This window comes from Medicago sativa, chromosome 8, assembly GCF_051527215.1.
Source record: "Medicago sativa cultivar Bolivia chromosome 8, Bolivia_mono, whole genome shotgun sequence".
In the NCBI taxonomy this organism is placed as follows: domain Eukaryota; kingdom Viridiplantae; phylum Streptophyta; class Magnoliopsida; order Fabales; family Fabaceae; genus Medicago; species Medicago sativa.
Genome location: NC_140756.1, coordinates 27122474 through 27145264, shown reverse-complemented (window position 1 = coordinate 27145264; position 22791 = coordinate 27122474). Strand labels below are relative to the sequence as shown.

Here is a 22791-nt window from a genome sequence, read left to right as displayed (position 1 = left end):
TGTGGACAACTGGTGAAATGAACACATTTCCCTCTTCAATTTTCATGTGATATGTTTGGATACATTTTCAACCATATGCTCTCATTTCCGGGTGGCAAGTGACCATAGCGTTATGAACCGATAATTTGTGGCTTCTATTTAATTTGTTGAATTTTCCAAAAACACACTTATAAAGCTGCAAGTGAGACATGAAGCAACAATAGGGATGATTCTCCACACCTTATGCATTTTGATGCTTTATACTTACAATACTGTTACATGGAAAGGATAAGATGACAGGGTCATAACCTTGTCTCCAATCTCCACCAAGACTTCAATGACCTGTTTCTAAAATCTATCATGATTTGTGGCAATAATTATACACTAAAAGAGTATACTAATTAAACTGGTTAATGTAAGAGAAAAAAAGTGTGGTTACGGAACATGCTTACGTGGCAATTGGACGACTTTGAATTGAATTTTTGACCATCTTTTTTACTTTAATTAATAATTGAATAATTTCTTATCGATTAAGCAAACGAAAATTCCACATTTAAATGATTATAAACATATGTCATGGTTTGCAACTTTTGCCATGCCTTTCCTCTCACTCTGTTTTTGTCCTTTTGATTTGCTTTCTCCACACTTCGGTCTGTTTCGTTACTGTCCATAGAGATTTTAAATCATGGCTGCATCAACAAATAAGAAGGTTAGTAATTCTCACATACATGACGACATTGCTTTCTCTATTCTCTCCAAATTGCCGTTTAAATCTATCAAAAGATTCACTTGTGTTAAAAAATCATGGTTTCTTTTATTCCAAAACCCTATATTCATGAACATGTTCCGAAATGATTTTTTCATATCCAAACATGATGAGGACGACATCAACACATGTCTCCTCTTCAGAGAAAGGACAACCGCCTTTGAATATCATAACACGTTATGCACACTTTCAGGCGAGAAGTTTGAGGATAGGGTGAAATTAGATTGGCCGCCTCCTTTTCAGCAAGATGACTCATTTATTGAGATTTTGGCGGGTTGTACTAGTGTTAAAGGCGTGCTTTGTATCTACCAAAAAATAGGCAATGACCTAAAAACCGTATTGTGGAACCCAGCTACCGGGGAATTCAAAATCATTCTTCCTAGCCTTCAACCCACCTACAACATTGAGTTTAATTTCTGTCCCATTGCATTTGGTTATGACAGTGTTAGAGATGACTATAAGGTGATTCGGAATGCCCGATATCCCATAGACTTTGAAGGTAATTGTGTTTATGGGCCTGAGAAGAATAGCCCTTTTCGGAAGTGGGATGTTTTAATGGATGGCCGTAAGATGGGTGACCCTTTCTGGGAGATATATAGCCTCAGAAGTAATTCTTGGAGGAAACTCGATGGGGTGGATATGCGATTACCTTGGCCATGTAGTTCTCTGGTGAACTTTAATGAATTGTTCCATTGGTTGGGGTTCGCAAGTAAAATGTTGTCGTTTGACTTTTGCAGGGAGAAATTCTTTGCAACCACCTTACCCTCAGATTCAGCTGTGATGTATAAATGGACCCTGTTGATATTAAATGACTATGTTGCTTCCATGTGCAGTTATGATAATATGAATTCTTTTCACATATGGATTTTGGGTGAACTCGGCGTTAAGGAATCTTGGACTAAACTCTTCATTGTTGGACTATTAACTTTCGTTGGGTGTCCTATTGGAGCAGCGAAGAAGAATGACATATTCTTTGTAAAAGAAGATGGTGAGCTAGCCCGATTTAATTTAAGTACCCAAAGGTTTGAAGAAATTGGGGTTTCTGTAATGTATGTTCATCAGTTTGTAATTTATAAGGAAATCTTTCTTTCGATTGAAGGAATGAATAATTAATTGTTTTTGTAGTCTGATCTCAAAGCTTTCAACCAAGAGGTTTAGTTAGGGACATGAATGTCATATTTTATTGAGAAACAAAATTATGTCATATTTTTTAGTTTTCATGATTTCTGTTTGAATTGCATAAAAGGGATCTTTTATCTTTACCAAATGACTTTTATTTTGTCTGTTCCAATTATCATATGATCTTTCAATGTATTTATCAGTTTGTAAGGTAGCCTATTTTCTGGTTTAGTTCCTGCTATTGCTTGTTTATTTACCTATATTTTCTGGTTTCGATCGAAGGAATGGCATTTGCTCCATTTTTTTGTTGCAACTTGAATTAGACAAAGAGATTCCCTTACATCCATTTAGTATTTTTTGAAAAAGCACCACCCCCTATCATGTTCGGCATAGGTTATAAATTCTATTGCTGAATTGTTATAAATCTTCTCATGTAAGAACCTAGTATCTTGAATGAAAATTTCACTGTCACACATCCAAATCATTGATGCAAGAAATTTTCTAGGATCTTGAATGATAGGTTGATTCAATTGATGCTCTCATTTTTGTGTACAGTCGAGGATTTGGAGTCTAAATCATCAAAGCATCAACATATCAAATAATGAAAATTGTTTCAAAATGGGACAATTTCATACTCCTTCTATTTGCAATTGATGCAGAGCAACATGACTGCAAACTGTTTCATATAAAACATATACTTTTGAGGTTCATCAGAACACTATACTTAAAAAAAATGTTCATAAGTAAACTGGAATATTTCCAACAATCTTAACTCATTGTAGGAATATAGCAGATAGTCATAGCATACAACTTCTAGTATGCTTCACAATCATACAAATTCAAGATACGTCATATAATTTTAGTTACTCACATTGAATTTAATATAAATGATAAGCGGCATAGAAAGCATTGTATATTTATAATAAATTAATATTTGTCAATGTTAAAACAAACCAAAACATATGTTAACCAATGGTCATAGATATCAAAATAGAATATTATGGCGCAGGTAATCTGGTCCCAAAACAAGTCCTTTTAAACTCAATAATTGTTAGACATTGTAAAGAAAATAGTTGAATAGTATGGTAACCAAATTTTTGACATTGTGGAACAAAGAGGTAGAATATTTTTCTGTGTTAGGGAATATACCAGTATATATATGTTTTCACTAGCACTTAACAGTGCCTAATCTCTATATGGAAACTGAGATGCACATAAGATGAGTTCTCACTTTTAAACTGGAATTATTTTACACGTACAAGTTATTATGAATGAACCTCTAACCACATCTTTAAGGGGTCTAAGTTAGCATGTGAACCAATTCAGTGTTACTTATACTAGTATATACTCTACTCTCCTAATATAGGAAATGTATTTATTATTTATTTATAATAATTGTGTTTGCCAAAGTATTTATTCCGCAAAGAGAGTGGTCAAAACAGGTGCAAGATGGAAAAGAGGTTCAAGTGAGGATATTCTCATTTTTAATGCTCCATGCCTCCGAGATGGAGCTTCAATATCAAGTCAAGGTCAACCGTTGCCAACGGAAATCATGCGTACAAATGCTCATCTATCATAAAAATCATATGCGGAATCACCACTTGGTACAAAAATGTTTTGATCATGCCACCGCTCGTGTAACACCCCGTTTTCTCAACGTAAAAATTTCAAATAAATAATAATCAGAGTTTTCATCACAAAACGGAATGTCACATTCTTTCTTAAAAAAATCATAAATGAATAAATAATAATTTATCCTTCAAAATTCAATCAACAAAGTACTTAATATCTTGCAGCGGAATAGTTTAACATCTAAAAATAGTCTTTGACACAAAAGGCCTCATCATAAAGGTCTCATAATAGTCTAAAACATCTCATTAGTTCAAATCTACTAACTTAACCATAAATCTCGTAAAACAATACGTAAGGAATAGAAAACAATAGCAAAGTCCCCATCCCGATACGTATCAGAGAACCTAAGACACACTTGTAAGGAGTCCACTCACGACCACGCCTAATCTTGGTTACCTGCAAGTTACCCATACGAAGGGCAACATTTTCAAGCAAAATGGGTGAGATTCACAAAGCAATAATATTAAGCATATAATTCAACAATTATATCTAACATTTTAAACTTCATTAACTAGCATCATTAATCTCCCTACATTAGTCATAAACATCATCACATATCATCAATATAATAATCATAAACATCACATATCATCTTGATCATAAACATGAACATCATATATCATCCTAATCATAACATCATATATCATCGTAAACAGCTTCATAACCAATCATCAACATCAACTTCATAATTCAACTTAATTAACTCGACGACTTGACTCGACTATGCAACTTCAACTTGACTATGCAACTCTTATCATCTTAAATCATCTTGAAAATGCAAATGCATGTGGTACCATTTCAGGCATCAAGCCCCCAACATATTTAAGCGTAAAAAGGCTCCAGGGCATCAAGCCCCCAACTTAATTGAGCAAAAGCTCCAGGGCATCAAGCCCCCAACATAATTGAGCAAAAGCTCCAGGGCATCAAGCCCCCAACGTATTTGAGCAATGGCTCCAGGGCATCAAGCCCTCAACTTTTAATGAGTATGCATGGACTCAACATCTTACATCTTAAACATCTTAAACATCATGAACATCTTATAACTTCTTAACATCTTAACATCTTAACAACTTGACGACTACGACTTGACGACTTATCAACATAAACAATTCACAACATTTCATCATTAATGAATGAACAACAACAACTTAAACATCTTAAATATTCCACATAATACATATTTATTAATATCACATTATTAGTCACATTAATCATCTCAATTCAATAATAACAGCAACATGGCAGCACAGAAAACAACATCATAATATAACAAGATCAAACAATAATCAACAGCATCTTAAACATCTCATATAACCCACAAAAGCATATATAACAATATCACATTGATATTATTGACATCAGTAGCATTAACAGTCCTTAACAAGCAGTAAGTCATTAAACAACTAGACATAATCAACATAGATAACATAATTCATCATCATTCTTCATCATATAATAGTATTCACATTTAATCGTTTTCAATCTAAATAGCGACAATTCTTAGATTAGCTTAAGTTTCCTATCAGTAATACATCTCTATTCAACTCTCATCCCTAACCCAAGGTCATCTCATGACTACACGAGCGAAAGAATCTCAAAGGAAATAAAACAAGGCAGCTAACATCACTTACTCGTGAGGCGAGTTGCATTGCTCGCAATGGCGAGCTCACAAAACAGGTTACTCGCAGTGGCGAGTACAATTGCTCGCATAGGCGAGCCAACATAGCTCTCTGGACCTCTCCTGACTCACTTGCTCGCGGTGGCGAGCTGCTTTGCCCGCGAGGCGAGCTCCCTTGCTCGCAGCGGCGACCAAAACATCGGTTCTGGACCTCTCACACAGGTTGTGCTCGCGGTGGCGAGCGATCTGCTCGTGAGGCAAGCGATGCCAGTTATGCCTACGTGAAATTGACAGATTTTCACCAAAAACCCCGATTTTCATCACATTAAACCCCAAACATGTTTAGAACATTGTATATGATTAATCTATGAACTGTACCTCATCTAGACATAGTTTTAACAAACTTATATTCAATCAACAATCTATAACAACCTCAAACCCTAATTCTTAAACTCACCGACATCTCATCCAATTCCATGGTTCTAACCTCAAAACTACATCCAATAATCATCCTATGGATTATCTAAGGTATGTACACAGTTTCTACATCAATCTAACAACTTTCCATCGGTTAATCTTCAATTCTTCACTTAAAACCCTAATTCCTCAATCCTCACAAACTCTTCCTACAACTCGTTAAATCTAATCATTAGAATCATATACATAATAGTATTGAATGCTAGTCTCACCCTTACCTTAACAATCGATGCAACCTCTTCTCTCTTCTCTTTGTCTTCTCTCCTCGTCTCTCCTTGTTCTCCTCTTTTCCTAAAAGCGGTTTAACGTAAAAACTCTTTCTAACCTAAGCTTCCTTATTTATAATACTAAATGCTCTTCCTAAATATGTTTAGGCCCAATAACTCTTTCTTCTTTCTATTCTAACCCCCCACATCTACTTATTCTAATAATTTTCATATTCTAATAAATAATAGAATAAAGCCACTTAATAAAATACCAACACCTCACATATTTAAAATAAATCACATAAATAGACTCTAACTTAATAAAAATAATAAAATATCAAAGTGGGCGTTACAGCTCGGAGTATATTTTGAATTAATATGTCGTTAATTCCAACTGTAGTTGAGGGCAAGCTCTTTGAAAGAAGGAAACAACTCGGCATTATAAAGTTAGAAGTGCATACTATTTAGTCTTGGAAGAAATTGCGGATGATTCATTTTGCATCAACAAGGTCAATGGGCACGTATATTGAAGTTAAAGGTTTCTCCAAACGTGAAAATTTTGATTTGGCGAAAATGCCAAGGTTGTCTCCCAACACACGGGCAAGACTCAAAGATAGAGAAATAAATTTCCAACGGAATGTGTGGTGTGCGCTGGAAATTATGAACATGAAATGCACATTTTATTTTATTGATCCATGGTCGTAAATTTTTGGAAGACTTACAACTTATGGCAGGTTATATAGAAGGAGATGCAATAAAGTTATATTGTTGAAACTATTTTATTCTTACTTTTCCAGGTAATGTTGACAATGCAACGCAAGAGTATGTTCACGTGATTCATGCTCATTGTCGCATATATGCGGTACAAGCATCACAAATTATAATGGGTGATGAATTTGGATTAAGACCAAAAGATTTCAATCATACATAGATGTACACGAATAGGAAGATGAGTTTTTGAATGCATGGAACTCTTTACCTGTTGAGTATAATGTTTTGGACAGTTCTTGGTTGCATATGATTTTTCAATTGAAAGAAAACTGGGCATGGACTTATGTTCGGAAAACATTCACGGAAGACATGAGATCTACATAATTAATTGAGATCTTTAATACTGATTTGAAAAACCATTTGAAGTTGGATTTAAATTTGGTAATAGTCTTTCACACCTTATTTCATAGAATGAAACTCTTGATGCAAATCGGAGAGGCAAAGCATTGTCCCTTAGAAAATCGATTCTTTGGTTCATTCAACTGATCATAATTATTATTCCCTTTGAACAAATTGCTTTGGCAATACCATAAAGCAATTTCTAAACTGTGCAGAAATGAACTTCTTATTTCTAGTATGATGTTATCTGTATAATTATTATTTAAATAAGAAATGTGTGATTCCATCACTTCAACACTAAATTATTTTTATTTGTCTTTCATTTTGATTTTATGTTTATTCTATCCTAACTAGCTCTCAGAAAATAAATTCCATTTAGTTTTGTTTTTGAATTGAAAAAAACCAGCTTCATATTTCCCATTTAGAGCATTCAAGAAACTATAAGCCTTCACTAATATTATTCTTTAATCCCCTTCAATAATATATATTTAGTAGGCCTATGCAATCAACGAATGAGAATTCTAAGTTATGATATTTCATAAGCTCGTATTTTGGTTTATTTATAAAATCATTGCAGGGTAAAATCAAATGAAAATTAAATAACCATAACATTAAATATTAATTCCTTCAAAAGAAAGAAAGTTTTCCTTATAAACTATAAAATCCCACCCAACAGACTCTCCTTTAACCTTGATCTCCTCAGTTCTTTGGGTACTTAAATCATACCAAGCTATCCCCTCATCATCACGTTTTTTGAAGAATATAAAGCTCTTTATGCCTACCCCAAAAGGATGCATTCTGCAAGCATCAACAACAAAGAGTTTAATCCACGATTCTTTAACACCGAGTTCACCCAAAATCCATATGTGATAAGATCTTGACACCACAATATTGGAAATGAAAGCAATAGACCCATTTATCCCTGTCAAGTACGTCTCCAGCCTGAGTCTACATTTTAGAGAAATTAATTCACTTTTTCTAGACCTTTTAAAGCCAACCGAGGGTAAGGTTGTGGCAATGAATATCTCATTGATAAAGTCAAATGACACAATATCATTAGATGGACCTAACCAATGGCAAAATTCATTCAAGTTCACCGGATAGTAATCTACCCAATTAGAATCCATCTCAATGCGATCGATTTTCCTCCAAGAGTTACTTTTGAGGCTATATATCTCCCAGAAAGGGTCATTCATCTTTACTACTTGTCTATCCCAATCAATGTGATCATAATCCTCATCCCACAAATAGCTATCCTTATCAGGTACTTCAACCCAATTACCTTCAAAGTCTAAGGGGTACGACGCAACCCGGATCAATTTATAGTCATGTCTAACACGATCATAACCAAATGCACAAGGATATATCTTAAACTCAATGTTGTCATACGGTTGAAATCTAGGCGGAACAACCTTAAATTCTGTGGTAGCAGGATTCCACAACACAATTTTTGTGTCATGGTAATTGCCTTGGTACAGACAAAGAGTGCCATTAACACTAGCAAAACCTAAAATCCCAATATTTAAGTCATCTTCATGAAATGGAGGTGGACAGTCTAATCTCTCCCCATCATCCTCCAACTTCTCACCAGAAAATGTGCAGAAGGTGTAGGGAAAGGGAATCATTTGTGTCTTTTCCTTTAGGATGAGACGTGTGTTTTCACTGTCCTCGTTGTGTTTAGATATGAAATTGGTGCGAAACATGTTCATAAAATCAGGGCTTTGAAATAAAAGGGAAAATGATTTTTTAACACATGTGAATCGTTTGAGTGATTTGAGAGGCAATTTGGAAAGAATAGACAAAGCAAGGTCGTTAGGAATGTAAGCAGTGCTTACCAGCTTAGATGTTGCAGCAACCATGAATTGATAAAATCTCTAGGACGAGTGACAGAGAGATCTCTATGCTTGTTGGATTGGGGTTATTAAAAATAATTCAAATCATTTATACACATTGAAAGATTTCTTTACTTAGTTGATAAGAAATGTTTTTTTGATAAAGAAAAAAAAAACATTTCTTATCAACTAAGTAAAGAAATCTTTTCATGTGTATAAATGTTAAAATTTAAATGAATTTTCTATTTCTATTTCTTAAAATTTAAAATCTTTCCATTTCTAGGATTAATTGTTCAACGGTGATAGTGTAAAACTGTTTCACAGATGTATTTGATCTAATCATATTATTATGTCATTTTGTTATGTAATTGAATATGAGTTTAATGGTGGTGGGTTGACAGTCCAAAATAACTTCGCACACAAAACCAATCAAAATATTTCAAACTGCCACGTAAATTAAAAACATGAATTGATGTGGCGATTCTAAATGTTTTGATTGGTTACGTTGTGTGTGCAAAAGTAGTTTGGACTGTTAACCCACTACCATTGAACTTATTGAAAATATATATATATATATATATATATATATATATATATATATATATATAGGGAAATGTTAACGAGGGTCCCCCGGGGCACTCTTTAAGGACCATTAATAGTAAGTTTTTACGAAAATATGTGTAATCAATGCATTGGAATTTGTAATATTTGACTTTTTTAAGGAATATTTTCTAAATTTGGGATCCTTAAAGAGTGCCCCGGGGGCACTCGTTAACAAGACCCATCAATTTAATTGTTTACCCAAACAACCCTATATTTACTTGACATTGGCAAGTTAAATTTTAAGTTTGATCACTTCATCTCTGGAGCTGTTTTAGAAGTATTTATGCAATGCTTATCTGAAAACCAGTGGATTTATTGAATCATATGTTTGAATTCATTGAATAATACTCCATAACCCTATGTTAATTTTTTCTTCGAACAGTGGTACTTACGAAATTTATGTAGAAGATCATGCTCATCCTTATTGCTAGTATGTTTACCCCATCGGTGTAAAATTACCACTTATATGTATGATCGCTTTTCTCTACCAATTTTGAATATCATGGTAAATTGAACTTTGTTACGTTATTTGATTCCGTAAAGATGGGAAAGTTCAACTGGATACAAGAAGATAAACTATTTTTGAATTGCTACTTTTTGGCCATTGTAACAAAGTGGTGGAATAAATGCGTATTTTGGTGCTTGATTAACATGTGTAATTGGAGCTAGCCTTGTTTTATTTTGATGTCAATATATCAAACTCAATCGTGCCGTGTGGCAAGAGAAACAACGTGTGCTAGCTCTTCTGCAATTGATACAATGTTAAAGACAAGAATTGCTGTATTTATCAGTTGCACAAGTGCTGGAGCATGTGGTGTGTTGTGCTTATCAGTTTCTGGAAAAAGTGATAGAGGGTGGTGTGTTATTTTGGATGAAATGGAGGTGTAAGGAAATATATTTGTGTAATTAAAACAGCAACAAAAATTTGGAGCAAATGCCATAGTTACTTATGTGCACTTCCCACATGACTATGGCTATGTGTCTTTTCAGTGTGCTTATCAGTTTGTCAGCTAGCCTATTTTCTGCCTTATTTGAGCCCAATTGGTTTCATGTGATGTGATTCACATAATTTATTGATGTATTTATGCATTCTCCTGGTAAAAGTTACTTTTAGACATGCACCTTACATTGACATGTTTTAGAGAATGATGAGAAAAGGCTAATGGTTTGTTCAAAATATTTTTAGTATTATGTACGAGGATCTCAGGCTTTTTTTGTTTTCTCGTACTTACTACTTTCATTTTAGCTTTATTAGTGTATCCTAGTAGTTATCCATTGATTGATGTTATCCTTTAGAGATTATACCTTCACAAGATGGGTTGTTTTAAGATTTTCTCATGTTCTTCACAATTGACATTGGTCATTGGAAAGGGATGCTTTGTAGGAATGATTTACTTGTATTTGAACTAGTGGCTTCATCAAGATGAAAACAACAATCTTGAACATGCTTGACTAGAAATTGAGTGTCAAATTTGTACATATTTACATATTTTTACATGTGTTTTATTGACATTTATTGACTTCGAACCCTGTAAAAACACTGATCAAAGAACTTTGTTACCCTGTCAAAACCACACAATGACACCTACACTTAATACACCAATGGAAAACAGCTAAACCAAAACGGGCGCTGCCGCCACCCCCTGTCACTTGTCCCAGTAACCTCCTTTCATTTAATTGGCATCAAATAACGTACTTTCAACCGAATCCCAAAAATGAAAATAGGCAAATGACAGAAACTGATAAGCACAACTTGGTACAACATCTGTATAGAATATACACCAAATGTGGAACTGAAACATAGCACAAATGCCGCATCTTGAACCGAACAATCAAGTCAAAAGATTTGTGCCTTTAACCTTCTGTCAGATTGCATAAGCACGCACATTATCTCAGTAGACACATTGCACAATTGAGTTTAATAAATTGACATCAAAATAAAACAAGGTTAGTCAAACAGAGTTAGTTAACTCAAACCCTTCATATAGTGCAGTTAGAACTTGGAAAATTCACTAGCAGAAAATACTAATGTGTATCATCGCTTCGCTCTAGCAATTTGGAAAAATTAAACTATGTCACTTTTTGATTCCATAAATCTGGGGAAATTCAAATGGATGCAAGAAAAACTATTTTTGAAAAGTACTTTTGTGGCCATTGTGACAAAGTGGTGCAACAAATGCATATTAGGTTCATGATTTCTTTATATAGTGCAACAAGAAGGAAGAATTTGCATTTGGATAACTTTAACACCTTAGAAATATATCAATATTTAATACTCATATACAAGCATAAAATAAGAAGTTTACGCTATGATTTTTCAAAAGCTTGTGTTTTACAGCACTTAAACAATCAGTGAAGGGTATCAGTGTAGATTTGAAATCTCACTGTCGCGATTATGTCAAATAATTGGCTACATTGAGATGGAACAAGAAAAACAAAGAACTAATCACTAGAGAAAAAAATTATTGTTGTGTGAATCTTGAGAAGACTCATAATAGCATCCGATGGAGAAGGATGGATGAGGAAGTCCACATTCGATAAAGCTCCAAGCATATCCATAAAATCCGCGCATTGGTTTTCTTTGTGAAGGGTGTGACAAATATTGATGTTGCTTTGCTCGATCAAAACTTTTATGTCTTGAATCAAAACAACATGAACATGGCATTTCATGGGAAGGCCTTTGATGACAATGTAAGGAATCATAGTAGAAAACTAGCTCATCAATGTCCATCGATTTATCTAACAAGAGGCCCTTGTAAATTGCAAGTAATTCTGCTTGTAATTCTGCCTGATAGGTAAAAACCAATATTATTGTTAAGACACAACTGAAGCCAACTTTAACATTGGAGTCTAGGAAGCTACCATTAAAGATGTTTTTATTATTCCACTTTATGAATCTACTTTCCAGTGTGACATTAGAGGTTGGTTTGAAGCAAGCTTTGAAATTTGGAACCATACTTTGAATGTTGAAAGAAAGATGATGTAGGGACCAAGTTTCATTACTAAAGCACATGTTGTTTCGGTGACGCCAAGACCACCAAAGAGCAGCGACAAACAGAAAACGACATGGACCCATCAAACCATTTTTAAGCCAATCATGATCAATCATGTCAGAGAAAAAATCCAGGTAATTAAATCTAAAATGACTCCAAATGTTTGTTGAGTAATTACAATAACACACATAATGAACAAAGTCTCAGCATGAAGATTGCACCTAAAACAAGTAGCAGTCGGAGCAATGTTTCTGTGATTAAGTAAGGAGAGAGTGGGCATAAAATTGCGACAAGCCAACCAAACAGATATGATGAGCAATTTTGTTCCAACCAACCAGATGAATGCCTTTGTTATTAGAGTCTCTCCAAATGAAGTTTCTACTTGTTTGGTCCATGGCTTCACAAATACTCTGAGGCAGCCAAGTAATCTACATATAATAAGATGGTATCGTTGATAGAACAAATGAATCTAGAGTCAACCTACACCATTTGTTGTCTCTGGCAACACTTTTTTAGGGAACGTGTAAAAATTGTCCCCTAAAAGTCTCTAAGGCAACGATTTTTGATTGTTTTCAAAAATATTTTCGCATAACCTGATAAACGTCCCCTAAAGTACTTTTGGGGACGATTTTGGAGCGTTACACTATTATTTCTTTGGTGATGACCATTCATGACCATTAATTGTCCCCTTAGATACTTTTGGGGACAATTTTAGATTGTTGCATAGAAATTTCACCAAAAGTCCAAATTTTCCTTAGGTGGGGTGGGGAATTGAACTCACAACCTGTGGGACACACAAGGCATCCTTTAACCAACACACCACTTAGTTTTCTGTGGTAATGTTTACTTTTTCTCTAGTTTATATTTAAATATTCCACCATGAAAATAGAAACTATACCATTGCTCACATGATTCAAGTGGTTAGTTTAACTCTTATATAAAAAAAGTTAATTTAACTCTTATTTTAAATTATAACATATTGTTATTGTTTCTAATTTATTATATATATATTATTAAAATTTCTATAAAATATCGTTGATAATTTACACGCATTAGTGCAATAAAAAACGGAAAGACGAACACTTTTTTAAGAGTATAATTCGAATAAAATATAATTTAACTAAAATATCTTATTTTTTTGATAGATTGATCTAGATAATATTCTTCCTATTGTTGCGAGGTTGTTTGCATTTTGATGAGATAAGATGTAACTATTTTTTAATTAATAATTTCTGTAATATTATATAAATAATGAAATAGTAAATAAAATATATTTAAGGAAGGATAAAATTGAAAAAGAAAATGTCAGCACAAATTCAATTCATGTATAATATAATATATCTTTTTTTTTTTGGTTGTGTGTATAATATAATATATCTAATAATATGTAGAAAGAGTTTTATATTTTATTTGAAATAAAAACTAAAGAAGTCTAGAAAGAGTTCTATATATTTTTTGTTCACGTCAACAAAAAAAAAAGGAGTTTTGTATATTTAATGTTAAAAAAAAAGATTTTTATATATTTATTGTTTTTTTTTTTGAAAGTTTATATATTTATTGTTAAAAATTAAGAAAAGATAGAATGCATATGTGTAAGGGGAACAAAACGACGTCGTGTTCTTCAGTTTCATCCCTACCCTTTTTCCAGTTGGCTGTTTTATCCTCCAAACGACCAAACCCTTTCGTTTTCGTGTTTGATGTTCTTCCCCTCAAATCGATTTTGTTTATGCTGTCCTCGTGCCCCCAAATCGATTTCTGTTTTTGAGAATCTGAAATCGACCTAACGCCTAAATGAATTTCATTTTCGAATCTAAAATCGCGACTCTTCACACCTCAAATCCCTAGTCGATTTTGATATCTCAATCTGGCGGTTTGCTTTAGTGCTCTCTACCGATTTCGATTTTTCTTAATACTGATTTTCTCCCTCCGTCATCGTCTTAGTTGCGACCCTTTTGATTTTGCGGTGTTTACGATCTAAACATGTGAGTCTATATTGATGATTTTGTTTTGCATTGTTTCTGATTTTGAATGGTGTGTTGTATCTTTTGAATGATATTCATATATACAAATTTTTAGCTATCGTGAATAGATGAGATTGAGAGAAGAAAAGGATTTATGGCTCATTGAGAGAAGAAAAGGATTTATGGTTCATTACATGATTGTTCTACTTCTTTGTTTTAGTTTCATGATTTTGAAATGTGGGTCACTGTAATTTTTGCTTATTATGTTATATAGAATAAGATTATATGTTAAGACTTGAAGTTATTTAGTATGAAGATGAAAAACTAATTATACTTGCTTCCTTGTTTACATGGTGTGTATGTATTTTATTATAATGTTGATACTAATTTAATTATGATGCAGATCTTAGCTAATTGTTGACTTTGGTTTGCCATTGATTCTTTCTTCGGCAGTCCTATGCAAAGGATGGTAAAAGGGTAAGTTAGTGTTGTGTTATAACCTGCATTTAACTGTGTATTATCATTCAAATTTGAGTATACCAACATCATTTGTGATGTCGTTAGTTTCTTATTCCATATGCATATTTGCTTCTTATTTTTTTTATGATTAATATATCTATTAGCTTTGAATTTCCTTAAAGTGATTTTTCTCTTATATGCTTATATTAATAGTTAGGAAAAAGAGATATATTGTATGATCACTTCATAAGCAAAACTTGTAAAGGGATCCCTTATATGATGTTTTGTTTAGGAATTGGCTATTTTAATCCATGGTTGTGATAGAAGGCATACCAAAATGACTAAAAGCCGAAACAAATTGATTTGGAATGGAAGGTTGGTGTGGCAGACAAGGATTGGTTTAATGGTTCTAAGAAAGGCCAAGTTCATGTTAATACTTTGTTCTCTATATGATATGTTCCTCATTTAATATTTTATACAATGTTGCTAAATAGGTTGATTAATTAGGTACCTTAATAGGTTGGTTAAGGAGTTGTGATTTATATCCCCCCTGTAATAGTGTCTTTTTTATGCATACACCACTAAGTGTTAACTAGGATTAATTTTTTAGAAATTTTACTAGAAATTCCTCTTTAAATAAACAATTATCGCTTGTCTATGCTTTAAAATGCAAATTTTAAATTTCTCTGGCGCTCAATGGTTACTTTTTTTTAATACATCATCATGTCATGTCAAAGTTATTCTCCGTCTTTCATCAATTTTTTTTAATGATTGTAGTTCATCATTGTTGGACATAATGGACAATGTAAGAAGTGTGAAAGATAGTGGTTCGCGTAGGAATACTGGTCAAAGTCCTGCTGAAGATTAGATTTACCTCTTCAAGCTAGATCAAGTGTTGAGTTGAAAAAGATGGTACTGCATCAAATTAAGCAAGAAAAAATTGAACAGTTGCATGAGAAGCTGCAGGGAAACAATATAGAAATGCCTCAAGAGATTGTAGAAGTTGTAGATGGTAAATCATTTTCTTGTCTCATGATTTTATAAAATTATTTTCTGTTGGTGTTGCAAAATTTTATGCATATATTTTGTTTTGCTTGTTAATATATATGCAAAAAGTTGTTAGTAGTGACATCACTTGAAATGTAAGCAAGTGCCTGAAATTGTTGACTTGCGTGTGTAGGGTCTAAATTAGTGTTGTGCGAACTTATGATTATGTTGTTTGGCTGAATTGTGTGTCCAAGGTTGGATTTTGACTGTGTTGCAAAATTTTATGCATAAATTTTGTTTCTGCAATTTGTGGTGTTTGTGCGAACTTGTGATTTATTTTTTTGCATTTTTTGTTTGTTTTTGTGTTGCATAACATGGCACAAGTTGCAGAAACTTAAAAATGGGCTTGTAATGATAGAATAAGGAAGGGAAATGTGTAAAACAAATTTCCTATTTGCGGTTATGTTGAGTGTGTTTTACTTGTTTTGATTTTTATTTGTGCGAGGTATAACACTTGTTGATGTCCTGATTGTCCTTTGAACCAACAATATCTATGGTTGATGTATTTTGTTGTTCTTATGCAGCAAGGTATCAATGAAGATGTTGAAAAGGATGACATAGATGAGGAATTTCAAGAGGAAGACGTAGATGATGAATTTCTCGAGGACAACATAGGTGATGAATTTCAGGAGGATGATATAAATGATAAGAGGATGGCCTAGATGATGAAATTCAAGAGGATGACATCGGTGATGAATTTGAAGTGGACGATTTGGATGATGAATTCCAAGACAAGCTTGAATGAGTTGGATGATCTTTTATTTTGGATTGTAGTTAAACCATTAAACTTGACTGAACTATGGTTTTGTTATTTTGCTAGGCTCATACTTCGAAGGATTAAACTTAATAAGTAATGTTCGACATTTTGATTACTCTTATGTGTTGAATTAATGTTTGAACTATTTTATTATATTACATCTTTTGTGGATGCATTGCTAAATTAGATCTTGTTTGAGTTATAATTGACAATTTTAATATTGCCTTTAAGCTATAGTTACATTTGTAAAATAATTGGAATATTGTAATACTTTACGAGAACACTCTAAAAATGTTGCCTGTAAGCTATGGGGACGTTTTTATGTCCTCTTACTGAATTCACATTTAAGGCAACAATTATTAATTGTTGCATCCTATGGCAACATTTAAAAACGTCCCCTTAGATTCCCCAAAAAATCGTCCCCTATTCTTAGGGTTTAGGGGACGTTTTAAAAAAGTGTGCTCAGAGATCATGAAAAAACGTCCCCATAGACTATAGGCGACGCTCGCATAGGAGACCCCTGAAAAACGTCCCCTATACTTTTAGGCAACGTTTACTGGCAACATTTTTCAATTGTTGTTATAAAGGATAAATGGTGTAGTTATGGCATGCCATGCTTATTAAGCAATTTATTTTTCCAAGAAGCAAGTCTAGTTTGCATTGTTTTTTTATGATAAACAAGAAATCACTTCCCTGATCAGATTCCTTTGACTCCCAAACATCGGGATTAGATTAACGGTTCTGCTAACGTCTTGGAAAATGCAAACCCAGACGCCCTCAAGGTGTTAGGTACTCAAGTACCATCGTAGCCTTTACACGTAACAGTCAGAAACCAAAGGTCATGTCCCTTCAGTCTCATCCTCGAGACGTGGGCATTAATTACTGAATTACAAACGACCAACTCTCTGACGAGGGAATCTTTCCCACTTCTGACCAACATGGGCGAACTTAGCAATGACATATATACTTTCTAAACAGGACTGCCTAGGCACAACATGGCGAACGAGCAGGAAGGGTCAGCGAGCGTATGTCCACACATATTCCGCCTTTTGCCTTAATAACAAAAAAGTCATAAGTGCCAATTCCTATGATATGCTCGCCAGCGTTGAGTAAGAAGACCGCCCTTAACAAAATTCCAAACAACAGTGCTCCAACGAGACTTCCTAGTTCCATCATGAGTGCATTCCTATACACATCTAAGACCTCCGCGGTCAGTTCCTCCGCCATGGCTTAAGTCATTACTCTTAGACCAGAGCAACGACTTGGGGGGCTAGTGTTGTGGACCGGTCAAAGACATGGGCATAACTGCTTAGGAACAATAGCAAACCAAACCCAAATTCTGCATTTGGCAAATTACTAGCGACACACCCATTCCCAGCGAGGGGGGTGCTCGAAACAAATGAGACCTGTTCAGACGAACAGTAATATCACTTTTCTTACGTTCCAGGGAATATCTCATCGGCGGTTACACTTCTTATGATTTCGTAACTGTCGGTCACACGTGTGCATCACAATGGCTCCTGCATTTACCCACCTCTATAAATAGGAGGCTCCTCGCAGCCTCCAAGGTAGAATCTCTTTCACTCTCAACCCCCATTATGAAATCTACTGACTTGAGCGTCGGAGTGTCTGCAGGTACACACCCCCCATTCGGTCCAACACTCATCAGAAGTACAAACTACCACCGTGAACCACCTCACTCAACCAAGCATCGGAAGCCACCTTGTAATCAGGTACGATCAACTATGTATATGGAATGCTATGCATTTTCCAACATTAGTGCTTATACGTAGAAAATCATACATTGACGAGAGAGTGACATGTTAAGAATAATATATGTATTTATACGAACAAATATTTATGGGTAGGTTACTAACCCTTATGAACGAGATTACCCTAAGTCATGTTAAAGATGGGATTACTACGTCTTTATTATCAGTATAAGATTATTTTAAAATATGATTAAGTCGTGCCTTTCGTTGTCCACGCTAGTGGGACACGGGAGATTCACGTTATAGTGTGATGGGATACTTTCCGCAAGGATGGCCCGCACAACAACAAGATAAAATATGTTTAAGTCGTGTCTTTTGTTAACCACGCTATTGAGATATGGAAGGTTCACGCTAGTGGGATGGGATATGTTTTATCTTGGTTTTCGGGTGTCAAACATTGATTACGTTTGAACCTTTTTAACCTTTGATATCTCATTTTTTCTTGGGAAAGGAAAAAATAAGCAAAACCCTTGAGAATCGAGGTCCGGGAGTTGTTTTCGCTACGGGAAGGTGTTAGGCACCCATAACGACTATAGTATCCTATAGGAACCGTTTTTACTTTCTACGCGCGCGCTTTATTTTTAAATGCTATTTGAAAGTGATATTTACGCCTAAGAGTTTACTAAGTGAAGAATTGGAGGGAGAATAAAATATTTGAATTTTTATTTTATTTGAATTGAAGGAATATTGTTTCCTTGCCTACGTACCCTTTTAAGGGATCAAATCCACCGTAGTTCTCTTCCAAAAAATGTTTTTGTTTTTTGTTGGTTGATTTTAAGTTTGAAAATGGAATTTTGAAGAATGAGAGAGAGAGGCCTCAAGGGCATAAGATTGTGAAATTGTGAGGTTGAATTAGTTATTTTGCAAAAGAAAGTCAAAGTATGATTAAGAATTTGTTAAGATTTTTGCTTAAGAAAAGAAAGGGAAAATCAATGGGAATTTGGATCCCAAAGTTTATTAGGAAAAAGATTTGAGTGATGTTGTTCATGTTTATTTGGAAAATGATTTTTCCTAAGTGTAAAGCCTAAGCATTCATCTAAACATACAATCCTAAACATACATCTAAACATGCATATCCTAGCCATACATCTAAAGTGAGGTGTGTGCATGTGTCGGTGCTTGTGTCGGTGTACATCATTAGAGTCCATTGTCCTTTACATCATTGGCCTAGATACATTCTATGGTCTTGCAAGAATTTAAATTGCATAAAAGTAAAGTACAAAAATTCCTAAGTGTTACATTCTAATCTTTGCATGAATTTTAAAGTGTATGATAATGAGGACTAAGAATATGAGATGGAGGGTGAAATGCTTGTGAAATGCATGAAACAAGAAGCAAAGGGATTAGTGGCTTAAGGTGTAATAGCATGAAAATTATAAGCAAAAGAAATACTAAAAAATCTTGACAAAAAGTAATGAAACTCTTAACCTAAAAGTGGCAAAATACACTTAAAATTTACCATGACATCAAGACAAATATATGACCTATAATCCTCATATCATGACAATTTTCTAAAGGTTTTACTACAATTAATGATATGGGAATTATAAGAACACATTCAAGTCAAGATCCATGATATATCTAAGCATATTTGCATCATTTATTCACAAACATAATTTGCAAACCAAGCAATTGAACACAATTCATACACATGCAGCAAAAGTACATACAATCAGTAGCTAAAACTTCACAAAATCATATGGTATAGGTCACAAACTTTTATCAAGAAATTGGGATTAGAATCAAGCAATTTTCACAAATTTTTTTAATACAAACATCACAAAATAGCAAGAAAACCATCACATTATTCTTTCCAAGTTTTAATATGCAAAAATCATCACAAAAATACCACAAAACTATCAAGAAATGTGTATGAAAATTTTTAAAATTTTTGAAGAATTTTTAGACACAAAAACATATAAGACTCCACAATTTTCTCAACAAAAATAGTAAACAATTAACTAGAAAATATCACCTATTTTTTAATCAAGACTTAACACATAATAACATCACAAAAATATCAAGAAAATGATCAAGAACACATAGGAATTTTTTTTAGGAATTTTTAAAGAACTTTTAGACTTAAAATGTACAAGAAAATCACCAATTTTAACAAGAATAGTAAAAAAAAATACTACATATATTTTCCTCAGGCTTTGACACATAGAAACATCACAAGAAGGTCAAGCAAAATATCAAGAACATATGAAAAAAATTTAAGAATTTTTATGAGAATTTTAAGCAAGGCGGGGGGGTGTAACTAGCAAGGAATCAGTAAGAACATGCAAGAAAGGGGGGGGGGGGGGGGGGGGGGGGGGGGGGGGGGGGAGGGCATAGCAAACCATGGAAATTGGGCCTCTGGTGGCCACTGGATCGGGTTTGGGACAGGTATGGGTTGAACCGACCCACCCCAGGCCTATATAATCTTATAAACCGGTTTCCTCTCATTTTAGCCCCTTTTTTCTCTCTCTAAAGTTACAGACTCTCTTCCTCTCTCTCTAGGACTGGTTGAATGGAGAAGATGAAGATAGGTGCTCCGGCGTGGTGGCCGGCCGCCCTAAGGTGGCGGCGCCGCCGCCGGAGCTTATTTTTTTTGTTTTTTTTCAAACTTTTTTATATCAACAGCTCCGTCTTCTTCTCCTCTATTCAAATCCAGTACTGGATTTTCGAAACAAACCACATACGAGCCTAGATCTACATTTCTTTAATTCGAAAACAACAACAAACGGAGAGATAGAGAGGAAGACGAGATTACCTCAGTGTTTTAACGGTGAAAACGACGAACTGAGAAAGAAGGCTTCGCGAATCTTCGAACAAATTGGAGAAATCCTCGTCTTCTCCTTTGTCTCTATCACGATCTTGATGCAAAACTGAATTTGTGAGGTGTTTGTTGCGTGATTCGTAGCTTCAAGCTCCTTTCGCTGTCGATTTCCACTTTGATGTTCGATTCGAAACCTTAGGGTTTTGATTTGACTTGAATTGGGATTTGATTGGACTTTGTTGAACACTTTGATTCGGTTTTGATGATTTTGGCTCAATCTTTATGAGTTTGTTTCTGTGTGAGTTCGGTTTGGTCTTATGCTAGCTTTCTTGATCGAATTTGATTCGGTCTTGAGAGATTGTGTTGATACTTGGTTGAATCTGTGATGAATTGTGACGAGTTTGGTTTGGATTGTGATGATTCTGGTGAATTTGATGTTGATTCTGGAAAATTGGGGATGAATCACGATTGAATGTTCTTGATGAACTTCAACGTGTTCATCAATTTTCTGGGTTTTCGATCTGTTTTGGTGGAGAGAGAGAAATGTGAAGGTGTTTGTGGTGACTTGGCAAAAAATGAGTGGTGATCCTTGACTTTGACTGATGACTGGCTTTTATAGGTGACATGTATGGACCTGGACCAGTAAGATAATGACATGTGGCACTGGACTTGTAACAAACTTTGGACCATTCTGCAATTAACTGAAATAAGAGGACTAAAAATGCAAAATGACAAAAAGGACTAAAAATGTAATTAAAATAAAATTGGTAAAAAAACGTAATTTGAATATAACGTAAAGTGAAACGATTAAAAATGACAAAACGGACTAAAACGAACCAATTACTTAAATGAGGTACTTTAAAGTAACCTCTCTCTGCCGAAATTTCGTGTGAAATGACCAAAATGCCCCCTAGGGACTAAAACGACTCAAAACGACTCAAATGCAATTTTAAAATGGTTTTTTGACAGCGAACTAAAGCAAGAATTTATACAAGCAATTTAAAAGACTCAGAGATAGTTTTAAGAAATTAAACAGGGCTTTACCACATGAAAAGACTAAAATGCCCCTAGGGGCTAACCTGATTTAAAATGACTTCAAATGCAATTCTTAAAATGGATTTTGTCATGGAATTAAACAAGGACTTATACAAATCAAATGAAAAGACCCAACAATTTTCAAGAATTAAAATGAATTTGAATGCAGGAAATGACTAAAATACCCTTTTTCATGAATTTTGCAAATAACATTGAAATAAAATGCAGAGAGAGATGCAATTGATCAGAGACAAATTCAAATGACTTGAAATGCAAGAAAAGTATTTTGAATGACTTGAAATGCAAGAAAACACAGACAAATGCACAGTTGAAAAGATTCGTAAAACTAAGTTGAGAGATAAAGCAGAGTAAAATGTCAGTGTGAACAATAGCAAATTGGCAATTTCTTCAAGAGTAATAGACATATATCAAAGATGAAAGAGAATTTGAACAAGTATTTTTAGGTCCAAAATTAGGGTATAACATGATACTTTCCGTAAGGAGGCCTACACGTCGACAAGAGGAGCTCGGTGTTAGCCTTAGATAGGAAATTTCACTGGTTATGTATGGGGATGTATCCGGGGTTACTCCACTCGGGTCCATTCCATAAAATGAACTCAGACAATAATGTTTGTTCAACGTTAACTTTCCGACTTAATTATGA

At 34.2% G+C, this 22791-nt stretch overlaps 2 protein-coding genes and 1 long non-coding RNA gene across 3 annotated transcripts; 2 read left to right on the top strand and 1 right to left on the bottom strand.

The window, feature by feature from the left end:
* Positions 1–584: 584 nt before the first annotated feature.
* On the top strand, positions 585–1985 carry LOC146898020 (F-box/kelch-repeat protein At3g06240-like). Its single transcript, XM_085736794.1, has one exon. It carries the CDS (start codon positions 665–667, stop codon positions 1856–1858), a length of 1194 nt encoding a protein of 397 aa, XP_085592920.1. The 5' UTR covers positions 585–664; the 3' UTR covers positions 1859–1985.
* Positions 1986–7518: 5533 nt separating this feature from the next.
* On the bottom strand, positions 7519–8795 carry LOC146898019 (putative F-box protein At1g32420). Its single transcript, XM_085738730.1, has 2 exons — positions 7892–8795; positions 7519–7849 (listed from the first exon to the last, which is right to left on the bottom strand). Exons 1-2 carry the CDS (start codon positions 8764–8766, stop codon positions 7519–7521), a joined length of 1206 nt encoding a protein of 401 aa, XP_085594856.1. The 5' UTR covers positions 8767–8795.
* A 5121-nt stretch (positions 8796–13916) lies between these two features.
* Positions 13917–16789, top strand: LOC146898018 (uncharacterized). Its single transcript, XR_015023036.1, has 4 exons — positions 13917–14317; positions 14700–14773; positions 15533–15767; positions 16327–16789. It is a non-coding gene; the product is annotated as an uncharacterized LOC146898018 (long non-coding RNA).
* Positions 16790–22791: the final 6002 nt, after the last annotated feature.